This window comes from Microtus pennsylvanicus, chromosome 13 (genome assembly GCF_037038515.1).
Source record: "Microtus pennsylvanicus isolate mMicPen1 chromosome 13, mMicPen1.hap1, whole genome shotgun sequence".
NCBI lineage: Eukaryota > Metazoa > Chordata > Mammalia > Rodentia > Cricetidae > Microtus > Microtus pennsylvanicus.
In genome coordinates this window covers 42,607,141-42,625,923 of record NC_134591.1, presented here as the reverse complement: position 1 = coordinate 42,625,923, position 18,783 = coordinate 42,607,141, and the positions used below count along the sequence as shown (strand labels likewise).

General features: G+C 52.6%; 1 protein-coding gene across 1 annotated transcript; it reads right to left on the bottom strand.

The window, feature by feature from the left end:
* Positions 1 to 241: 241 nt before the first annotated feature.
* On the bottom strand, positions 242 to 17,272 carry Ttc22 (tetratricopeptide repeat domain 22). The gene is made up of 7 exons (XM_075946343.1): positions 16,029 to 17,272; positions 5,930 to 5,985; positions 5,695 to 5,810; positions 4,303 to 4,421; positions 3,480 to 3,641; positions 1,599 to 1,751; positions 242 to 1,243 (listed from the first exon to the last, which is right to left on the bottom strand). The coding sequence occupies exons 1-7, from the start codon at positions 16,587 to 16,589 to the stop codon at positions 707 to 709; spliced, it is 1,704 nt and encodes a 567-aa protein (XP_075802458.1). The 5' UTR covers positions 16,590 to 17,272; the 3' UTR covers positions 242 to 706.
* Positions 17,273 to 18,783: the final 1,511 nt, after the last annotated feature.

The following is an 18,783-nucleotide window of genomic DNA, read 5'->3' as shown; positions in this document are numbered from 1 at the left end:
GTGAGTGAGGGTGTTTCTGATGAGTTTTATTTCAGGGACTTCGGGATGCCTTCCAGGCTTGCTGGACGCTGATGGGGAGGTAGGAACTGGTTCTGAAAGCCTGGGCTTAAGTCAGAAGAACCCTGCAGGCACCCACGCACAGCGCTACCTTAGTCTGTTTTAGCTAGACTTTTCTGGCTGAGTACTTGAGACTACTCAGCTAAACTTTCAGTGTGGCCCTCGGGACTCCAATGACAGTCACTCAGACATCTGGGATAGAAAGTCACATTGGAGACAGCTATCTTTTCTGTCAGAGTTGAACTATCCTATTTTCCCTGCATGTTTGTAAAATTCTTTTCTTCAAGCAGCAGTTTTCCATTGGCCTCTCGTGCCTGCCCCCAGACTCCTTGTTCTGCAGAATTTCCTGCAAGCGCCCCTTTCCTGCCCTATGGGTATTTCAAATTTATAAAACGTTTCAAAATACCCATTCACAGTTTCTATAGGGGGAGAAAATCTGCTTTGATTCCCCCCACCCCTCAGGTGTAGGAAACGAACCCAGGGCCTCAATGCTTGCTAGGCAAGCCTTCGACTAAACTATAACCCAACGCAAAAAACATCTGGCTCTGCTCACCCTTCCAGGTGGCCTGTCTTGAGTGCCATGACTAACCTCAGTCATCCACGTGGGGACTCTTTGGGATCCGACCTCATCAGGGCATCAGCACCTGATTCAGGAGGAGGATGCTCGATTTTTGCACGGTCCTCCAGCGTCCTCACCCTCGTGTTCCATGGTCTCAAAGAGCAGTCGCACTAGTGCCGGCCGTCCCTGGGCTACCAAGGCACCAGCCAGGCCCAGGACCTCATCTGTGTGGCCGCGCCACACACGCTGCAGCTCCTGGCGCAGGCGTGCCGCTGGGTACTTGCTCCTGGCGTGGCACAACCAGATGTCCACCTCGCAGCCCACCTCGCCGTCGCTCAGCTGTGCCTGGCTCCACTGAGCCAGGAGCGCCTCGAGCAGGCAGCCGAAGCTCTCGGTGTGGCTGGATCCCCTGTCGTCCAGTTCCACTGCACGCTTGAAGCAGGCTGCAGCGTTGGCATCCTCACCTTGGACTCGCAAGCATTTGCCGCGCAGCAGCTGCAGCTCCGGTAGCGTGGCTCCCAGCTCCAACTCGCCAGCCTTCGCCAGGAAGACCAGCGCCTGGTTGAGCGCGGCTTCATCCACAGCCAGCAGCTCCCTCATGGCATCCACGCCCATGTAGTAGTAAACCTGGGTAGGGATGGCCTCTTAGCCTTCCTCCTTCACACCCTAGCCCCCCTAATCAGTTCCCACCATTTCTCCAGCCCCCTGGAAAACCCTGTACCAGGGTTCTAGTCCCAGCTCCTCCACACCTAGCCTTAAGCCCCGCCCCCATGCAATTATGATGTGGTCACCTTTGATAGCCCTTCCCTGAGCACATCATGGCCTGTACTGACTGCTGAGGGGTAGAGGGTGGGACGAGGGAGGCTTCTAAACATCTACACACATTATTGCATCCAATCCACGGGACAGTTGGAGGAGAGAGCAGGGCCCACACCACGTATTCCTCTCTGTCCTCAGGGTCCAGGCAGCCCTTGTCTCTTACCTGGCCGATGTCTAGGTAGGTCCTGAGGCCTGGGTGCACCTTGATCACTTCCTCAAGGTCAGCTTTGGCACAAGCCAGGTGGTTCCTGTCTGGCATGCCCCCGAGCCCCACCTTGGCCCGTTCCAGGTCGTGGACATAGGCTCTGATTCGAACCTGCAGTAGAGGGGCAACTCAGGGGAAATCCTCTGCACAAGACATCTGCCTCCTTTCTGATCTCACGAAAAAGCCAGGTTGCTTCTTGGCGGCAACCAGGGGCATCCTGTGTGACTGCAGAAAGCCTGCTACCCCAGACTGGGACCCAGGAGCCCTGGGTCTTAGTTCTGTGCCAGCTGGGGTAACCACTCCCCATTCTGGGCCTGCCTCCCTGCTTACACAATGAGGAGCAGAATGAAGTAAGAACATTCATTCATCCATCCATCCCTCCATCCATCTATTCTTCCAGCAAACATGTATTGACTGCCCCCACAATCTGCCATATAACCTGGAGGAAGTGTTATAACATCTGAACTCCATTTTCTAGATTGAAAAGTTGGCAATTCCCAAAACTATGTGTCAGGTCCTGAGGACACAGTGGAAAACAAAATGACAAAGTGTGAGCTTCTATGTCAGTAAGGAGAAGCAATCAACAGGACAAAGAGCAAACAGTGTCTTGGGTGTTAAAAAGGAAAAGTAGCCGGGCGGTGGGGGTGCATGCCTTTGATGTCAGCACTTGGAAGGCAGAGGCAGGAGGATCTCTGAGTTCAAGGCCAGACTAGTCTCCAGAGTGAGTTCCAGGACAGCCAGAGAAGCCCTGTCTCAAATAAACAAACAAATAAACAAACAACAAAAGAAGAAAAAAATAAAGCAGGGAAGGACAGAAAATACTGGCAAGTAGTTTGATATTTTCAATGAGAGGCCATTAGAAAAAAGCTGAAGCTTTGTCAGGCCTGTAGGAAGGGAGGAAGTCAGCCGGATATCTACCAAGTGGGCATTCTAGGCGGAGACCCAGGCCCACAGGATGGAAGAAAGGCGTCAGAACAGGAGTTGGACAAAGCTATCATAGCCAGGTCCTGGCTTCCGTCCTTGCCCTGTGCGTTCCCTTCTGTCCATGTTCCTTCTTGTTCTGGTCATCTGAGTAGTGAGTGTGACCTCTGGAGCCACAGGGAGCAGATGGAGGAGCTATGGCTGTCATTCCAGCAAAGTGAAGGCAGGACCCTGAGGAAGCTGGCTGCCACTCTGTGCTTTGCCCCATCCGTAGACTTTTCCGGGGATTCTCGGGGTGAGTAAACAGAGCACAGCTTGGAAGATTTTTGTAGCGCCACCTTCTGGCTTTACAGTGAGTATCCTTATTATCAGTAGCAACTGCATCAACTACAGGGCAGTTTTCTGTTTACTTCCTGCAGCCCTGGAGACCGGATTGGAAGCACAATGAAAAGGTAGTAGAGCCGATGAGGGGTGTGTGGTGGGGGGAGGGGGGACTTATTAACTTGAAGAAAAATGAGTTCAGACCTGTAGGTGTGGCCTCAAGCAGCTGTGTTCTGAGGGGGTCAGAGGTAGAGCTGGGCCCAGCAAGGAGAACCGAGGGAGGCAACTCTCACCTCAGTGTGTAACTGGGAGCCCTGAGGATATGGTGCAGCCCAGTCTCCCGATAGACAGTGAAGTCGCTAAAGATGGACCTAATATAGCGATCACTCAGTCACGAACGGACTCCTGGGATATGTTTGCTTCCGTGTTTACACACAGCACCAAGCTTAACTCTTGGCTCAAAAGGCAGGCATTTCGGGTGTCTAGACGATTCCTAAGCTCTCTGCCACGAAGATTCCAGGGCACTGGCCCCAGGATCTTTGCCCTTGCCCTTTGGCCTCTTATTCCTGATGGCAGGATGAGGTGGGGCTGTCTCACCTTGGCCCTGGTGCTGTATGCCTGCCAGTTGAGCTGTGGGTCTCTAAGCACATCCAGGGCCATGTTGCAGGTTCCTATGGCCATATCCTGCTTTCCTAGGAAGTGGAAGATTTTGGCCAGGCGATTCAGGATGGGAGGATGGTCCTTGGCGATCTCAATGGCCTATGGAGGGAGGAAGGGGGGAATGAAGCATGAAGCTGAGCCACCACATTCACAGATCCTACCTACCCATGGCCAGCATCCTCATGGCTTAGTCATACAAGTAACCACTTTGGGGCAAACCTACCAGCCCCAAATTCCCTGGAGTCCAGCTCACTGGCACATTCTTAAGCTTTTCCTCTCCTGTTATGTGGCTGATAAGACGTAGGCCAGAGTCATCCTCAACCTCCTCATACTTATGGGGCTTCTAGCTGGGCCAGAGTCTCCCTGCCAATGTTGGTATTGATTGCTGATTGTTACTAGTGGTTCTCTGACTTGTCTCAGAGCCTGAGGGCAGACCCAGTAAGGAGACCCCAGTAAATCTATCCCCTCTATTAAACCCCTGGGAGGGAAAGGAAACACAGCTGAGGGAAGAACTGTTTCAGGCCCATTTCAAGGCTGGAGGGATGGGTGTGGGTCTTTTCAGGTGGGGACAGTGTTGACCTTGGGCAGAGCAGAGCAGGTGTGAAGGAATGCTTATCCTTTGGGTGAGGAGAGGATGGAGATGGAGGACTGGAGTAGGGTTCTTTCTGGGTGGGTCACACAGCGGGGTTAGCCCAGAGAAGCAGAGGGCTCTGGGGGAGCCCAAGTTTGTGAAGTGGATGTATCCAGGACATACACATACCTTGCCAAAGCAGTCCAGGGGCTCCGTCCCTGAGTATCCGCATTCGTGGACACCCATGGGGGTGGTAAAGAAGGTGTCCTTCCTCTCCAGCAGCATGCCAACATAGCACCAGGCCAAAGCTGGGTGAGGGCAAGAGAGGGTGGGGTCTCTAGGGAGCAGTGGAGGAAGGGTGAGCATAAGCGGGGAGGGGGGCCAACTCCTCCTCTGTAGGCACTGTCCCCATAAAGATGAAGAAAAGGACCACAGCGTGACCGGAGGCAGAGAAGACGAAAGGCAGAGGAGGTTATCGGACTCCTGAGGGTATGGCAGGCCATGTCTGCAGCTTACTCTGTGTCTAAACATGTCACACAGGAGAAGCCATTTCAGGGACATAGCCCTTCAGTCCCTGTGATTGCTGCTTGGCCTTTAGAACGAGTGACTCACCTGTCTCCTAACACAGCCTTCTTCCCTAACCATAGGCGGGGGTGGAAGGTGGTGGAGACACATGCTGTATATTCTAAGATATGGGTCTGTGTCATTGTACGCTTATGGGCTTGTGTCTGGTGGTGGTCTTACTATCTAACACACACTGTTTTAGCACTCTAGGCTACCTCAGGTTTCTGAGTAGGGAAACAAAAGGCCCCAAATAAAAGCAAAATTCCTATGCTTTTACAGCCTGGTCACAACCTTTGGAACCTGACCCCACGGCTCCTTGGACAAATGACCAATCTCCAGGAAAACAACTTACTGCCAAAATTCCTACTAAATAAGATGGCACGGGGTGGAGCCTCTCCACCCAGATAGGGTTCCCCACACAAATGGCACAGGAAACAATGCCAAGTACCCCCCCCCCTTCAACGGCTATAAAAGAAACTCCCTCTGGCGGGAGAGATGGCTCAGAGGTTAAGAGCACTGGCTGCTCTTCCAGAGGTCCTGAGTTCAATTCCCAGCAACCGCATGGTGGCTTACAACCATCTGTACTGAGATCTGGCCCCCTGCTCTGGCGTGCGGGCATACATTGAGGCAGAATGTTGTATACATAATAAATAAATAAATTTAAAAAAAAAAGAAAAAGAAACTCCCTCTCAGTGGCTACTCTCTCTTCCCTGAAGAAGCAGTGATTTCCCTGCTACTTCTTTGAAGCATACCTCAGTAAACTCTTTTTGCCTGTTTCCACGTGGGTAAATTGTTTTACCACTGATCCAAGCCCTTTCTATGATGTTTCACGGACCACAGGTTTTGGCATCCCACCTGAGTCTGCTATGCTAAGGAGCCTGGGCTTCCTTGGGTAAACACAGGTTTGTGAGGTGAGCCAGGGTGAGGCGAAAAGAGACAGGGATGGAGTCAGACAGAACTACTGACAGGGGCAGGACAGCAGGACAGAGGTGCTTCAACCCCACCCGGAGTTCCCACCTTGGTGTCGGGAGTCTGAGGACTTGAGGACTTGCCGGAGCAAGGCCAGGGTGCGGTTGAAGGCTGGCAGCCTTTTCTGCTCCTCAGTGCCCATCTCTAGCAAGATGCCATCCAACCTGTGCACAGGAAAGGGTTGTGGCCGACGCCAGAGAGGTGCCATGGCACCCACCCACCTCTATTCCACAAGCCACGCCTCTTCCACCATCCCCAACCCATCTCCAGTCCCAGGCCTGACCTGATGAAGAGCGTTGCCATGGTGAAGTACCAGCTCCTTTTCTCTTCTATTGGGATCTAGGAAGCAGAGAATGACATGCTGTATATGGTGGTTATGGAGACACTCAGGCTGGTGCTTACAAGCACCCATGCTAGAGCCTGAACTCGAAGAGGCAACAGGTACAGTGGGGAGGCCTCCGGCCATCAACAGCCTTGATGTTGGTGCCTGTTTGGGCAGCCATAGGCAAACTGCTTTCCTTCTCTGATCAAAGGGCTTTTGAGATGAGCCACCTGAGTCCCCAGTGAAGCAGCCCTCAAGAGCAAGTATGGATCCTGTTCTCCTCCTTCCCCAGCTAACTCTACCCAGTCTCTGGTCCCCAGCCCCAGCTCTGCTCAGCTGTGTTCTCCTTTCTTCCTTCCCCTCCCGCTTCCCCACTTCCACCTCTCTGGGGATGTTAAGTGAGTCCACAAAGCTCAGCTCACCGGGCCTCCCTGAATATTTTCCCATTATTATTCTCGCCAACCCTGCTGTGCATTTAGACTGACTCGGGCACCCGATAAAATATTTATGCTGCTATTTACGGGAGTAGCTCCTCTTGCCTTGGGAAGGAATTTTAATGAAAACCAATAAAGTCCCCAGTGCATATCGGCTCTGCCTCTGCCTCTGGCCCCTCCCCCATAGTCATCTCCCTGCCCACCTCTCCTGCCTTCTCTGCTTGGGCTCTCACTCACCTCATTCCCTACACTCCTCCCCCTCCAGCAACGTTCACATCAGCCAGCCTTCCCGAGAGCCTCTGAGGTGCTGCGGGGATGTGGCCTCCAGTGACGGTTGAACCCTGACATTTCGAGGCTTATAAACTGGCTAGGGAAACAGACCTGGGTATGGAGAGGCCTGGTGTATGTGCCAAGGTTCTCATGCCCGTTACCTGAGCTCACAGCAAACCTAGGACCTGGATATTAGTTCCTCTACAGGTAAATACACTGAGGTGCAGAGAGGGACGTGACTTGCCCAGGATAGCCCGGCTGGAGAAGGCAGCTCTAGGGAACTGGTGTTGGTTTAGCTACATAGCCCATATTCCTGATTCCTGTCACCATTATCAAACCCTGGAGGAGGGGCAAAGTCTGACCAAAGCCTTGAGAGTGATGGCAGACCATCTATAGCAGGATGACGCCACTTCCAGCCAGAGGAGGTTCGTTCGTTCATTCTTTCTTTCTTTCTTTCCTTTCTTTCTTTCTTTCTTTCTTTCTTTCTCTTTCTTTCCTTTCTTTTTTCTTTCTTTCTTTCTTTCTTTCTTTCTTTCTTTCTTTCTTTCTTTCTTTCTTTCTTTCTTCTTTCTTTTTTGAGACAGGGTTTTTCTTTGTAGCCCTGGCTACCCTGGAACTCTCTCTGTAGACCAGGGTAGCCTCAAACTCAGAGCTCAGAGATCCAAATGCTGGGATTAAAGGTATGCATCACTACCGCCCAGTTAGAGGATGTATTTCCAAGCTGAGTCTTGACTAGGTTGTGGCACTTCAGAGGGAGAGACAGGGACCAGAGTACCTGGTGTGTGTGTTGAGGTGGGGTGGCTTGAGCAGCTTTTCAGGGATGTGAGGGAATGAGGAATCTGGAGGGCAAAGAACACTGTGTGTGTGTGTGAGGTGGAGGGAGTCACAGCCAGTGAACAGGATCTTGGGTAAAGTGTGTGTGTGTGTGTGTGTGTGTGTGTGTATACATATGTATGTATGTAACCTGGAAGGCAAAGAACATTGTGAAGTGAGGAGGAGGGAGCCAGAGCCAGTGAATGGTGAGTGGTCCAAGGCTGGGCAGTGAAGACAGGAGAGGGAAGGTGGTCCCATCTTGAAGGTTTTGGCCTGGCAGCAAAGCCAGGTGTAAAGGCACAGTTAGAATGGAAGGGATGAAGGGGCTGTGCGAGTCCTGAAGAGATGTCCTACTCAGACCAGGGTCCCCCAAGGCTTTCTGAAGAAGTGGCACTAGAACAGGGTCCTCCAGGAGAGAGGGCACTGCCAGAGGGATATAGCAAGAAATACTATTCCCGGAGGCCTGGCCATCATGGGCAGAGAGAGGTTCAAGATGGTAGGAGAGCAGAAATGGGGTCTGCATGTGACCAGGGCTGGAATCCCTAACCCAAAGTGTCGAGGAGCCAGGGGGAACATTGTGAAGGGTCAAAGTTCCAGGCTTAGAATTTGGAGCCCATCTGTAAGGTGGTGGCGAGCCAAAGCAGGGGCTAGAGCTGGGGATGTCAAGCGGCCGCGTGTGCTTTGCTGCTCATGACACTTCAGTGGGTTAAACCGTTTCTAGGAGGGGCTACGTACACCAGGGCTGCTGTGAAAAGCACTGTGGGTGATAGAGGCGCAGGCCCCAAGGGTTCTGGGGCATCCTTGAGAAATGGGGAACATTTCCAAAGCACAAAGTGGGGATAGGATGGTAGATTACCTGCCTGTTGCCCTTACACTGGTGCTTGGAAGGGAGGGAGGGCTCAGATTTATGGGGCACCTTTTATGGGCTACCCTGGTCAAACACTTGTGCATGAGTAACCCATGGTGCCTCGGGCTGCCTGACTGCTTGTTGGCGTGACCTCAGACCTCTGGTCTGGTCACAGGCCTGCTTTGTGATTGTCTAACACGAGTCGTGGAGGGAAAAGGCCCCACGCTTTCTTCCGTGTTTCTGATAAGGAATGGGGGGGCCAATACAAGAGCTGGCAGAGTGGCTTCTGGGTTGGAACGAGCAGAGCAGAGGCTGGGAGGCTCAGGGGCCTCAGCTAGGCAGCCCTAGGGATGAGAGCTTATCTAGGGGTTGCATCCTTATCTGCAGAGGAGGATAGTGCTGTGTGCCTCAGGGGCACACCCAGGGGCAAACAGGAGTCCGTCTCTCCTGGTGTGGGCTGGGGCTGCTTTGTCGACTGTAGACTGTAATCTGCTTCAGTGCCCCAAATGGCCCCAGGGCTTTAAGGCCTGGAACCTGAAGACACCCTCCGTACTTTATTCCTATCTCTAGGGCTGCAGACATCTGTCTTGTTTCCATAGCACCCCGGTATTAGAAGTGCCATCCATTTTGTTTTGTTTTTTGTTTGAGACAGCATCTCATTATGTGCCTAAGCTGTCCTGGACTTGCTGTGTAGCCCAGGATAGCTCCAAACGTGTGATTCCATGTGCTTACATTATAGGTATGTACACTACACCCACTTGACCCACTGCCTTTGGACAGGGCTCCTCTTGTGTGTAGGCACTCCTTCAGCATTGGTACTCAGGTCCAAAGACATTGCCTTATTTGCCCAAACCACATGGCCAGTGAATGGCAGAGCTGGGAGTTACGCTCATTCCTCCACGGTCCTAACCCCCCAGCCTTTCCCACAAGGCTGTGTTATGTATCCAGGGACCCTGAGACCTGAGAGGTGGGGTGATTTACCCAAAGCTCCACACGTGTTAACATCAAGGTCTATGAGCAGACACTTCCCCCGCCACTCTGCTCACTGTCAACACCCTTATTAAGAATTTCACAATGGAAGCCATATGACACTATCCCTGAACTGCAGGAGCAGCTCCTAGGCCTATACTCTTCTACTCTTCTCTCTCCCTGACCCTCCAAATTTGGAGACTAAACTGATTTTCAGAACTGCAGCTATCTGAGTGAGACAAGTGACGAATCTCACTTGTGAGTGATGCCGAAGGCGGGCTTCTGGGTTACGGGCTGGGTCAGCAGACAAGGAGTGGAGCAGCAGCGGACATGGGAGTGGGGGCCTCAGAGTGCTGCTGGGTTGCTGTCAGCCAGGAAAATCTCCTGGATGCTGTTCCCTCTGCAGTGCAATGCCAGCAGGAAAATAGCCTGTCCCTTTAAAAGTCCTGGTTGTTTTGGGAGCAGCAGCTGAAGCTGTTACCAGGGGCAACCTGGCAAGCCACAGTGCATTAAATTAACCAGGCCTGTGACTGCTGTGGCTCCTGCTGAAAGGAGGGGGTACTTGCCTCTCTCCTGCTGAGGAGCCTCAGTGGCAGGCAAGGGCACAGCTCCAGGGTTCCCAGCTTCCAGAGGCTGAGGGTTTAGGCAGCCTGGGAGGAGGTAAAGGCTGAGAGTATGGAAGGAGTCTCTGGGACAGCCTGGTCTGGGCTCTGCCTGGGACACCCCACGAGAGGGGCCAGTCAGCATCAGAGCCCAGGTGTCAGGCTGGCCCTCATTCTGGGGCAGATAGATTCTCAAGAAGGAGCTGCATGAGGCCCAGCCTGAGTTTGCAGTCACCCTGGGAATAGCCGCAGGTGTGGGGATAGACCCTGAGGGGTTCCCTAAGTAAGCATCAGCCTGCTCCTCTCCTCATTTTCTGCCTCCCCCCTGAGATGGGGAAAGCAGGCCGAAAGCCACCTCTGTCTTAAGTTCACATTCTTTCCACACTATCTAACCGCAAAGAGCCAGGGTTAAAACCGTGGTTACCACTTGCAAAACACGGTCTCACAGCTTACTTAGGGCTTCTGACTGTCCGCATGGAAGGGAAAGTGAGAATCATTACCACCTTACTCCAGATGGGCAAACTGAGGCAAGATGCTGCCCTCGAAGTCACATGACTGACGTGAAAGCCTGGACAGACTTATGGACACTCCTTGCATTCTACCCACCCCACACACCCCTACACCCCTGTTTAATGAGGGAGCATCTTACTGCATGTCCTGGGCTAGCCTAGAGCTTGACATCACCTTGCCTCCATCTCTTGCTAGGAATCCAGGGGTGCATCACCACATCCAGACTTAGCTGTTTGTTATGTCACACAATGTGATAGCCAATAAATTCTGCTGTGCAGAGCAGACCATGTGCTGGCCCATTTGACTGCTCAAGAGTTCCTTGTTAGGGAGGTTGTAGGAGAGACAGCTGTGATAGAGCGGTGAGATCTCCGTGAGTTCGAGGCCAACCTGGTTAGGGTTTTTTTTTTTTTTTGAGGCAAGCGTTTCATAATATAGTCTAGGTTGGTTTCAGACTTGTGGCAATCCTCCTGCCTTAGTCTGGGTGTGCTAGGATTACTGTGTGAGCTACCAGGCCCTACTTAGAAATGCAAATTCTTGATTCACCCTTCTGTGGCTCTAGAGGTATGGCCCAGGAGGCTCTGTGTCCTCTCTGAGGGTCTGAGTTTGAAAGCCGCTGGCTGGACTCCCTACAGAGGGTGGAGTGAAATGGGCTGAGAGGTGTGTCCCTTTCCAATGGGCCAAAGGACCAGAACTCCCCTCCTCGGGGATGCCTGACGAGCTTGCTTCTGTGGCTTGTGGGATAAGAGCCTAAGGCAGGTGACCTGGCAGAAGTAGTGGGATGAGATGCAGCGTCACACACAGGGCAGGTTTGCGTGGACTCAAGCGTGTCCCTGGGTGGTGCCGCAGAGACAGGGACATTGGAAGTTACTTTAAAGGATTTCAATTCTCCTTTCATTAAACCCTCAGTTCGCAGAACTACAGACTACGGACTAGACTGGGTTATCAACTAGGCTCTCAGCGAGTATTTACCTGGCAGGGTGAACTTTGCCCTGGCAGCTGCTCTTTACATTCCAGGGAGGCCCCGGGATGACTACTACCCTCCTGGGAGGGGACTAATGGAAAGGAAGGAGGCTTCTCCCAGGTCACTGGGCTTGCGGGGCATGGTGGCATCGGATTCTCAGAACAGCTCTGGAAGTTAGGTATCACGTCTTCCTTGGACTGATTGGAAGACAGCCAAAGAGCCACAGCTCTGCCACACTGCCGGGTAGAAGGACCAGGATTCAGTTCTGATCTGCCTCCCTCCAAAAACCAGTCTTTCAACAGCACCCTGAATCCCTGGCCTTGTAAAGGCAGACACTGCAGAAACAATCGCTGGTGTCAGACCTGCCCGAGAATGAGTCCGTCTAGCACAAGTGGGATGTCTTTAGTGGTGACAGACAGCGGCAGAGCGCACTGGACAGGACAGAGAGAGGTTCCTCCCCATGCTGCTGTGGGGACTAGTGTTCCCCTTGACTTGCCTCATTGAGTCTGCCGAATCACAAAAGTCTGAGGTTCCTTCCTCTACCGAGGGATCCTGGTCACTGAACCCGCCTCTGTGTCTCTGAACATCCTGCCCATCTAAGAAGCTTGTGGTGGGGTAGTGAATGGGCTGGTGGAGGGCGTTGGGAATTGAGTGCCATGACTCAGTGTCTGTCAGCATCTTGGGTCCCCTGAAGCATTTCACCTGGACTTCATGCTCTGAGCAGATCAACAGCAGCTCCCTGCTGCCTCTTAGTCTGTCATACCCGCTGGCCCTGTGGGTCATCTTTGTTTCGTGCGGTCCCTACACTGACTGCACCTTGAAGAGCCACGTCTCTATTTGCTGCAGATCTAATTCAGACTCAGGGTCTGTAGTGGCTGTGGGTCTGAGGGTGACTTTTGCCCTCAGGTAAGAACAGAGAGCCTCACTCTCCTCAGTTCCCCACTGTGCAGAGCCCTGTGGACATGATTTCTTCTGTCAGGCATAATTGAATGAGATGATACTAAAAACGCCTGCCCTCTGAGGTCTCACAGACTGCAGCCCTCAAGGTTATCAGTTACTGGGGAGAGAAGGCAGTGGCATTCCCAGAAGCAATGAGCAGCAAATGTGAGTGGCTCCAAGGACACCACAAGGCTGAGGCAGGAATGCTGTACCCTGAACAAAAGCACCCGACTTTGGTCCCTGCCTGTCACTAATGGCTGTGTATACTCTTGGGCAAGGCTGCACCTCTTTGAGCCTCTGTTTGCTCATCTGTAGAACAGCGTGGCATTGCCAGCATTTCTATGAGATCACGTGAGATGATGTAGAAAAACACAGGCATGCTCAGTGCCCAGCTCATTAGCCCATGGCCTGGCATCCTCCTTCTGTCGGCTTCGTCTGGCTTCACCCATCCTGAACAGAATCTGAGCTTCCAGAACCGTGGAGGTGTGTGTACCCAATGTGCACACAGGGACCCTGGGTTTGCTGACTAGGGTCCCCTTTCAACCCTGTTAGGCATGGAAATGGAATGCCCACTCTTTGTGAAGCTGGCCTAGGCATCACTTCCCTGCCCTCCAGCATCCCTGATGATGAAATCCAAATGATGTGAGTGCACGGGTTCCTCCTGGAAGGTAGCTTCCCCTCTGGAGCCTGCTGTGCCCTGCAGGCGAGGGGGAACACAATGCCTAACTGGCAGTGGCTCTGTGAAGTCTGAGTTAGACAAAAAACGCTAATAAAAGTGCAGTTCTGAGCTCAGACAGCCCACAGGCTCCCATTGTGGATGGGTCGCACCCAGGCAGCTGTGAGGGGTGGGGAGGGGCAGGAGCACGCACATGTGTGAGCACTTACTTGTGGTAGGTATGAAGAGTGTTCATGTGTGTTCAGACGTGGATCTGCAAGTATATTAGCAGGTGTGTGTTGGACAGGACCACCCTCCAAGCAAAACTGCCACCATCTTTGGGAGTTCTGCTGGCTTGCTCACAAAAGCTCAGCACAGCTGGGCCTGTTTATCTGCCCTCTTAGAAGGAGGGGGGAGCGCCGGGCAGTGGTGGCGCAAGCCTTTAATCCCAGCACTTGGGAGGCAGAGGCATGTGTGTGTGTGTATGTGTGCATGTGTGCATGTGTGTATGCGTGCATGTGTGTGTATATGTGTGTGTGCATGTGTGTGTGTGTATGTGTGTATGTATGTGTGCATCACGTCAGCACCCGGTTTCAGAGCTCATACCAGTAGCTCTTGAGTGGTAATGCTATCTCCACAAAGCTTCAGGATGCCGCCTCCTGGCCCTCATTTCCCACCCCAGGTAACTGTCTCTGAAGTCCTCATGCTCCCTATGCTCCTGCTATGTCAGGCCTTTACAGACATCATGCTGGGCATGCCCTCCTCTTATTCCTGTTAACAGAGTTCTTCCTCTTCCAGAAGCTTCCATCAGTCACCTCTGCTGAAAAGCATCCCTTCTCTGGAACTTGCACATTGCTTCTCTACTCCCCAGGACCCGGATTTTCCAGGTCACCGCTGATGCCAGCATTGGGTCCCCATGTGCCGCTGAAGTCTGTGTCCATCATCAGGCCCTGGGGAACTGGTTTTATTTCAGAAAGCATGCTCCCTGAAGCTCACTATTTAGAGAGTGTCATGGGTGTGTGACCTCGGGCAGCTGTAGGGGCATCTCTAACTTGTCCTTTGGGCTTCTGCTCCCAGAGGAAGGGCTTGGGTAAGGTGGTTAATGGAGGAACTGATGTTTGCTTTCTTTGTTGTTGAGGAGTTTCTCAATGCTGGGACTTCTTAAATACAAGCCTGGCACACAGGCAGTATGGATAAATGTAGAGAAATCCAGTAACCACCTGCTCGGCATGTACGGGCTTCTCTACTACTTGACAAGATAATCACGGTGCATCTCAGGGAGGGATACAGAGCTCAGGACTGGCCTCTGTGAAGTCTGCAGAGGCCAGGGACAAGCAGCTTTTCTAAGCCACACAGCAAATCAGAAACAGATCTGAGTTCTCCAGATCCAGCCCCTGATGCTGAAGGCTGAAATCACTGTTGTCCTGTTTACTGAGCACATACTCGGTACCAGGTACTTCATGAGTACAGGCTCATCTATTCTTTGGCAGATGGGGCAGGGAACAAACCCTACCTCTCCCTGGACCCCAGTTGCTCTGCACAGACCTCAGGCAGCTCCCCAAAGCAACAAACTCTCAGCATTCCATCCTCTGGCAGGGCCCGCTGTGTCGCCATTATACCAGTGAGAAAACCTATGACACACATGCCATTATTTCCTCATTAAGTGACAGAAAGGGCACTTGGAGAGCCAGGTATCTGTTGACTGGAGCTAGAGAGCTCAGGGAGCTGGGGCTTGGACCTGGACCCTTGCAGCCTAAGTCCCCTCTCGACTTCAGTTCTGCACTGTTGTCCTTAGGTCAAGTCCATACTCTCCAACGTGGCCTTCCTGAAGTCACCATTCCAATATTTGTCCTTAAAGAAGTTGCACACTTTGATGGAAGAGACACCCAGGGCGCGTGGAGGTTTGGGGGATGGAGATGTGCTAGGGCATTGCTCTCAAGAGGATAACATGCCCACATCACTCTTCCATCAGTCTCAGTGACAGGCAGCCTCTGGGATGCCCCAGTGAGTCCCACCTGCTGGTATTTCTGACCTGTGTAACCCCTTCCCCTGCAGTGTAGGCTAGACCCATTGGCTTGTTTCTAAGAAACAGAAGACAGCAAAACATCAACCAGGCAGGAACCAAACCCAATTGATTATGAACTGGTGTGGCTATCGATGGCCCCCAGTCAGGCAGACCTGCAGAGGACTCCATAGCCCCAAGCACTGAATAGAGCCATACCTTGATTCCAGACCCATGGGGCTGCTCAATTCTAAGTGCTTATTGTATAGGCTGCTGAACATAGGGCCCTTATCTGCAGGATATTGGTAAGTATACTAGGGTCTGTTAGTGCCAGGACCTGAGTGTTACTACCAGACTGGTTTACAGTGATAAATCAGATGAACACTGTGCCCCCCTCTGTTGAGACTGAGCTGGAGGGATAGTTGGGACAGCGCTGTGGAAGCTGAGCGCAAGCTGTGACCAGCCAGGAATCAGGGGGAACTTGTGGCAAATCTGAAGGGAGGGAGCCGTGAGCAGCCGGCCTATAAGGAATGGAGCAGGTGTAGGATTTAGTGAAAGCCTGGATGAAGGACTGAGGGCCTCAAATGCCACTCAAACCCAGGACTCATTCTGCCGGTGGGTGGGGAGGGGCCTGAGCTGAAGACGTGGCCTGTGAGCTGCAGCAACTGTATGGATAGCGAGTGAGGCATAGCACAGGAGAGTTCCTGAGGCTGGGCCAGCAGAGAAAGGCTGGGGAGGAGACGGAAGTCCGCCCACTGAGGCAGCGGAGCTGGCAAAATTCGGGGTCTAAATAGATAGGTAGGTGGAGTAGGGGAGAGGAAAGAAAGAAAATCTGGCAAGTTTTGGTGCCTGATTGTGCCTCTAATTAGGTGAATGTGCATAGGTCCTTGCTGGCAGAGGAGGGAAAAGGGATGAGCTGGTCTAGTTATATTTGCCTTGGTGCGGAAACAGAAAGCTAGGTAGGCAGTGCAAGGAACCCGAAGCTATTAGGCAGCCTGGGTCAGGAATGGTGGGGGGCATCCCTACAAAGGTAATGGAAGAGTTCTGCCAGCACTCACCTGCTGCCCATAGCTCAGCGCTTTGTCGTAGAGTGCGATGCCCGCCTCCAGCACCTGGGCACGCTCCTCTGGGCTGGCACAACCCACGTCGAAGCCGTGTGCGTATCCCTGCTCTGCCAGGCACCGGGCAGCGCGGAGCCGTGGGTCTCCTGAATCCTCGGGGTCCCCTGCCAGGCCCATGAGGCCGGCCAGTCGCGCGGCGCACGCCTCCTCCTCTTCCTCCTGGCCCAGCTGCCCGTAGACGTGTGCCAGATTGGCCCAGGCATTGAGGTTCCCAGGGTCTTCGCGGGCCACCTCCAGGAAACGCTCGCGGGCCTCGTCCAGCTCATCCAGATAAAAGGAAAAGGTTCCCAGGAGGTGACGCACAGCAGACAGCTGCGGGGTGGCCAACAGCTCCAGCTCCTGCCGCAGACCCTCCCGTTGGAGCTTCAGATCCCGGGCGCGTAGCTGAGCCGGTGAGCGCGGCTCGAAGTTGAGCTGCATCTCCAAATGGAAGTGGCCGGGCAGGTAGTCCAGTTCGTCGATGAGGGTGTCCAGGTCCTCGGCCCCGGGCTCTGTCATGGCTGCCCCTGGGCTGCCCTGGCCCCTCCTAGCTCCCAAGGCTGCGGAGGACAGTGGATGGGGCCGCCCTGAGGGAGCCCCGCACAACCACAGGACAGTCCTGGGCACCTCTTGCGAGTGGGTGGCTCCTAGAGCTGGTCGAGGACTCGCCCTGTAGGTGTTTCCGCTTTCGCTGCATTGCACAAGCAGGTGTGCCTGAAAAACAGGTGTGGTCCAAATGCAAGGCTCACCAACTCGTTGAGTGGCAAAGGCAGATTTTGACTACTCAGCAAACGAAGAAATAGGTTCAGAAGAGAAAGGTGCTGGCCAAGGTCACAGAACCAGGGCATGCCTAAGGAGACCTGGTACCTCAGGTTGCCCAGGCAGGCCAGATCCTTCCTCAATTGGTACTGCTCCGCCCTCCACACAGAGCTGTCAGGACAGGCCCTTCCAGCCGTGCAAGCAGCGTCCCTCATTCTAGCGCTGTAGTGTGTCCTTCCACAGAACACAGCAGGCCACTGCCCTCCGGTCTTTTTCCAGCCGGTATGCGTCTGGCCTGTCACTTGAATACCTTTACTCCGCAGTGAATCCGGATGGCAAGAATAAGGCACCCAAGAACTGTGTCTACTTTTGCTTCTCCGTCCCTAATAAAGCACAATTCCCGTTGTTGTCGGCTGGCCTCTTCCGTGACATGATGCAGACACCTATGGGTGTGGGGAGAGCGGGAGAAAAATACTTTGTAAACTGATGAATGACCGCTTTGGATATGCGTGGACTCCGAATTGGTGCCCAGCTGGTCCTGCTGCCTGCCCCGGACCCCAGTTTTCTTGCTCTGCCCTGTCTCCTCAGGTTGGAGCTGGCTCTAGAGTGCGGGTCGGACTGTGGTGCCTGGTGTGGCAAGGCAGAGTCCCTGTAGACTAGGCTTCGGTCTGGACCTTGGACTCTTCCGCCCTCATCCTGTGTTTGGGCTTCTTGCCTCATTCTCCTCTGAAGGATTTCACAAGAGAAAATAGACTTGTTAGTGAAGCTGAGGAAAATACGACCTCAGCAGTATTTTCAAGTCAAAACATCTGGGTGCTGTCTTTACCTACTAGTTTTAGGTTTGAAGCATAACACATTTAATATTTTTTAGTACAAAACTTACCATATGTTACTGTCCATCATGAGCTGAAACAATCTCTCACTGCTTTGGATTATCAGGGAGGGATTTCCAGAGAGCTTTGCTTTTTTATTTTCTGTTTTCAAATTGCAGCAGTATAGTTAATATAAAAATTTCCATTTGACTTATAAAATATTTTATTGTATGTGTTTGTGTGGTAGGGGCACAGGTTTCATGGGTACCCCTATGTATTTGTGTGGTGGGGACACATGTGTCATGTCAAGAGGACAGCTTTCAGGAGTCAGCTTTTCCTGTTATTTAGTTTCTGGGGGCTCAGGTTGTCAGGCTAGGTAGCAAGGGCCTTTACCTGTGGAGTCGCCTCCCCAGCCCAATTTTACCCGTTTCTGTTTGCTATTTTTTAGAGACAGGGTCTTTCCATGTCTCTCTGGCTGGCCTGGAACTCACTATAAAAACCAGCCAGACGGTGGTGCACACCTTTAATCCCAGCACTTGGGAGGCAGAGGCAGGCAGATCTCTGTGAGTTCGAGACCAGCCTGGTCTAAGAGCTAGTTCCAGGACACGCTCCAAAGCTACAGAGAAACCCTGTCTCGAAAAACCAAATAAATAAATAAACAAACAAATAAATAAAAGCCAGGCTGTACTCAAAACCACTGCAGTCTGCGCTGCTCTTTTGGGGTGCCCTACCACACCCAGCCATTCTACTGGGTTTTAACTGTGCAGTTTAGTGGCATTAAGCTTATTCACATTATCACCTCCTTCCATTTCTGAAACCTTTCCATCTTCCAAAGTTGAAACTCTATATGTCTACTTAAATAACTCCCACCAGATGCGGTGGCTCATGTTTTAATATTGGTTACTCAGTAGGAGGCTGAAGCAGGAGCATTGCTAGCTCGGGGCTCATCAGAATGCCTGGAAACATATGAGACCTCATTTCAAATAATTTTACAAGGGTTGGAGATGTAGCTCAGCGATGGAGATAGGATTCCATCCCAGTTCCCTCCCCCTCCTCCAAATCCTCCTGTGCCTGGTAACTGCTATTCCATGCTCTCTCTCCACAGTTGAATACTCTAGCACTTCATGTAAGTGAAATAATAT

Coding starts and splice junctions, on each gene's coding strand:
- Ttc22 (XM_075946343.1), bottom strand. CDS start 16,589: ATGACAGAGCCCGGGGCCGAGGACCTGGACACCCTCATCGACGAACTG. Junction 4,422..5,694: donor CTCAGACTCCCGACACCAAG/GTGGGAACTCCG, acceptor GCCCTCACCCAG/CTTTGGCCTGGTGCTATGTT. Junction 1,244..1,598: donor CCTACCTAGACATCGGCCAG/GTAAGAGACAAG, acceptor ATCCCTACCCAG/GTTTACTACTACATGGGCGT.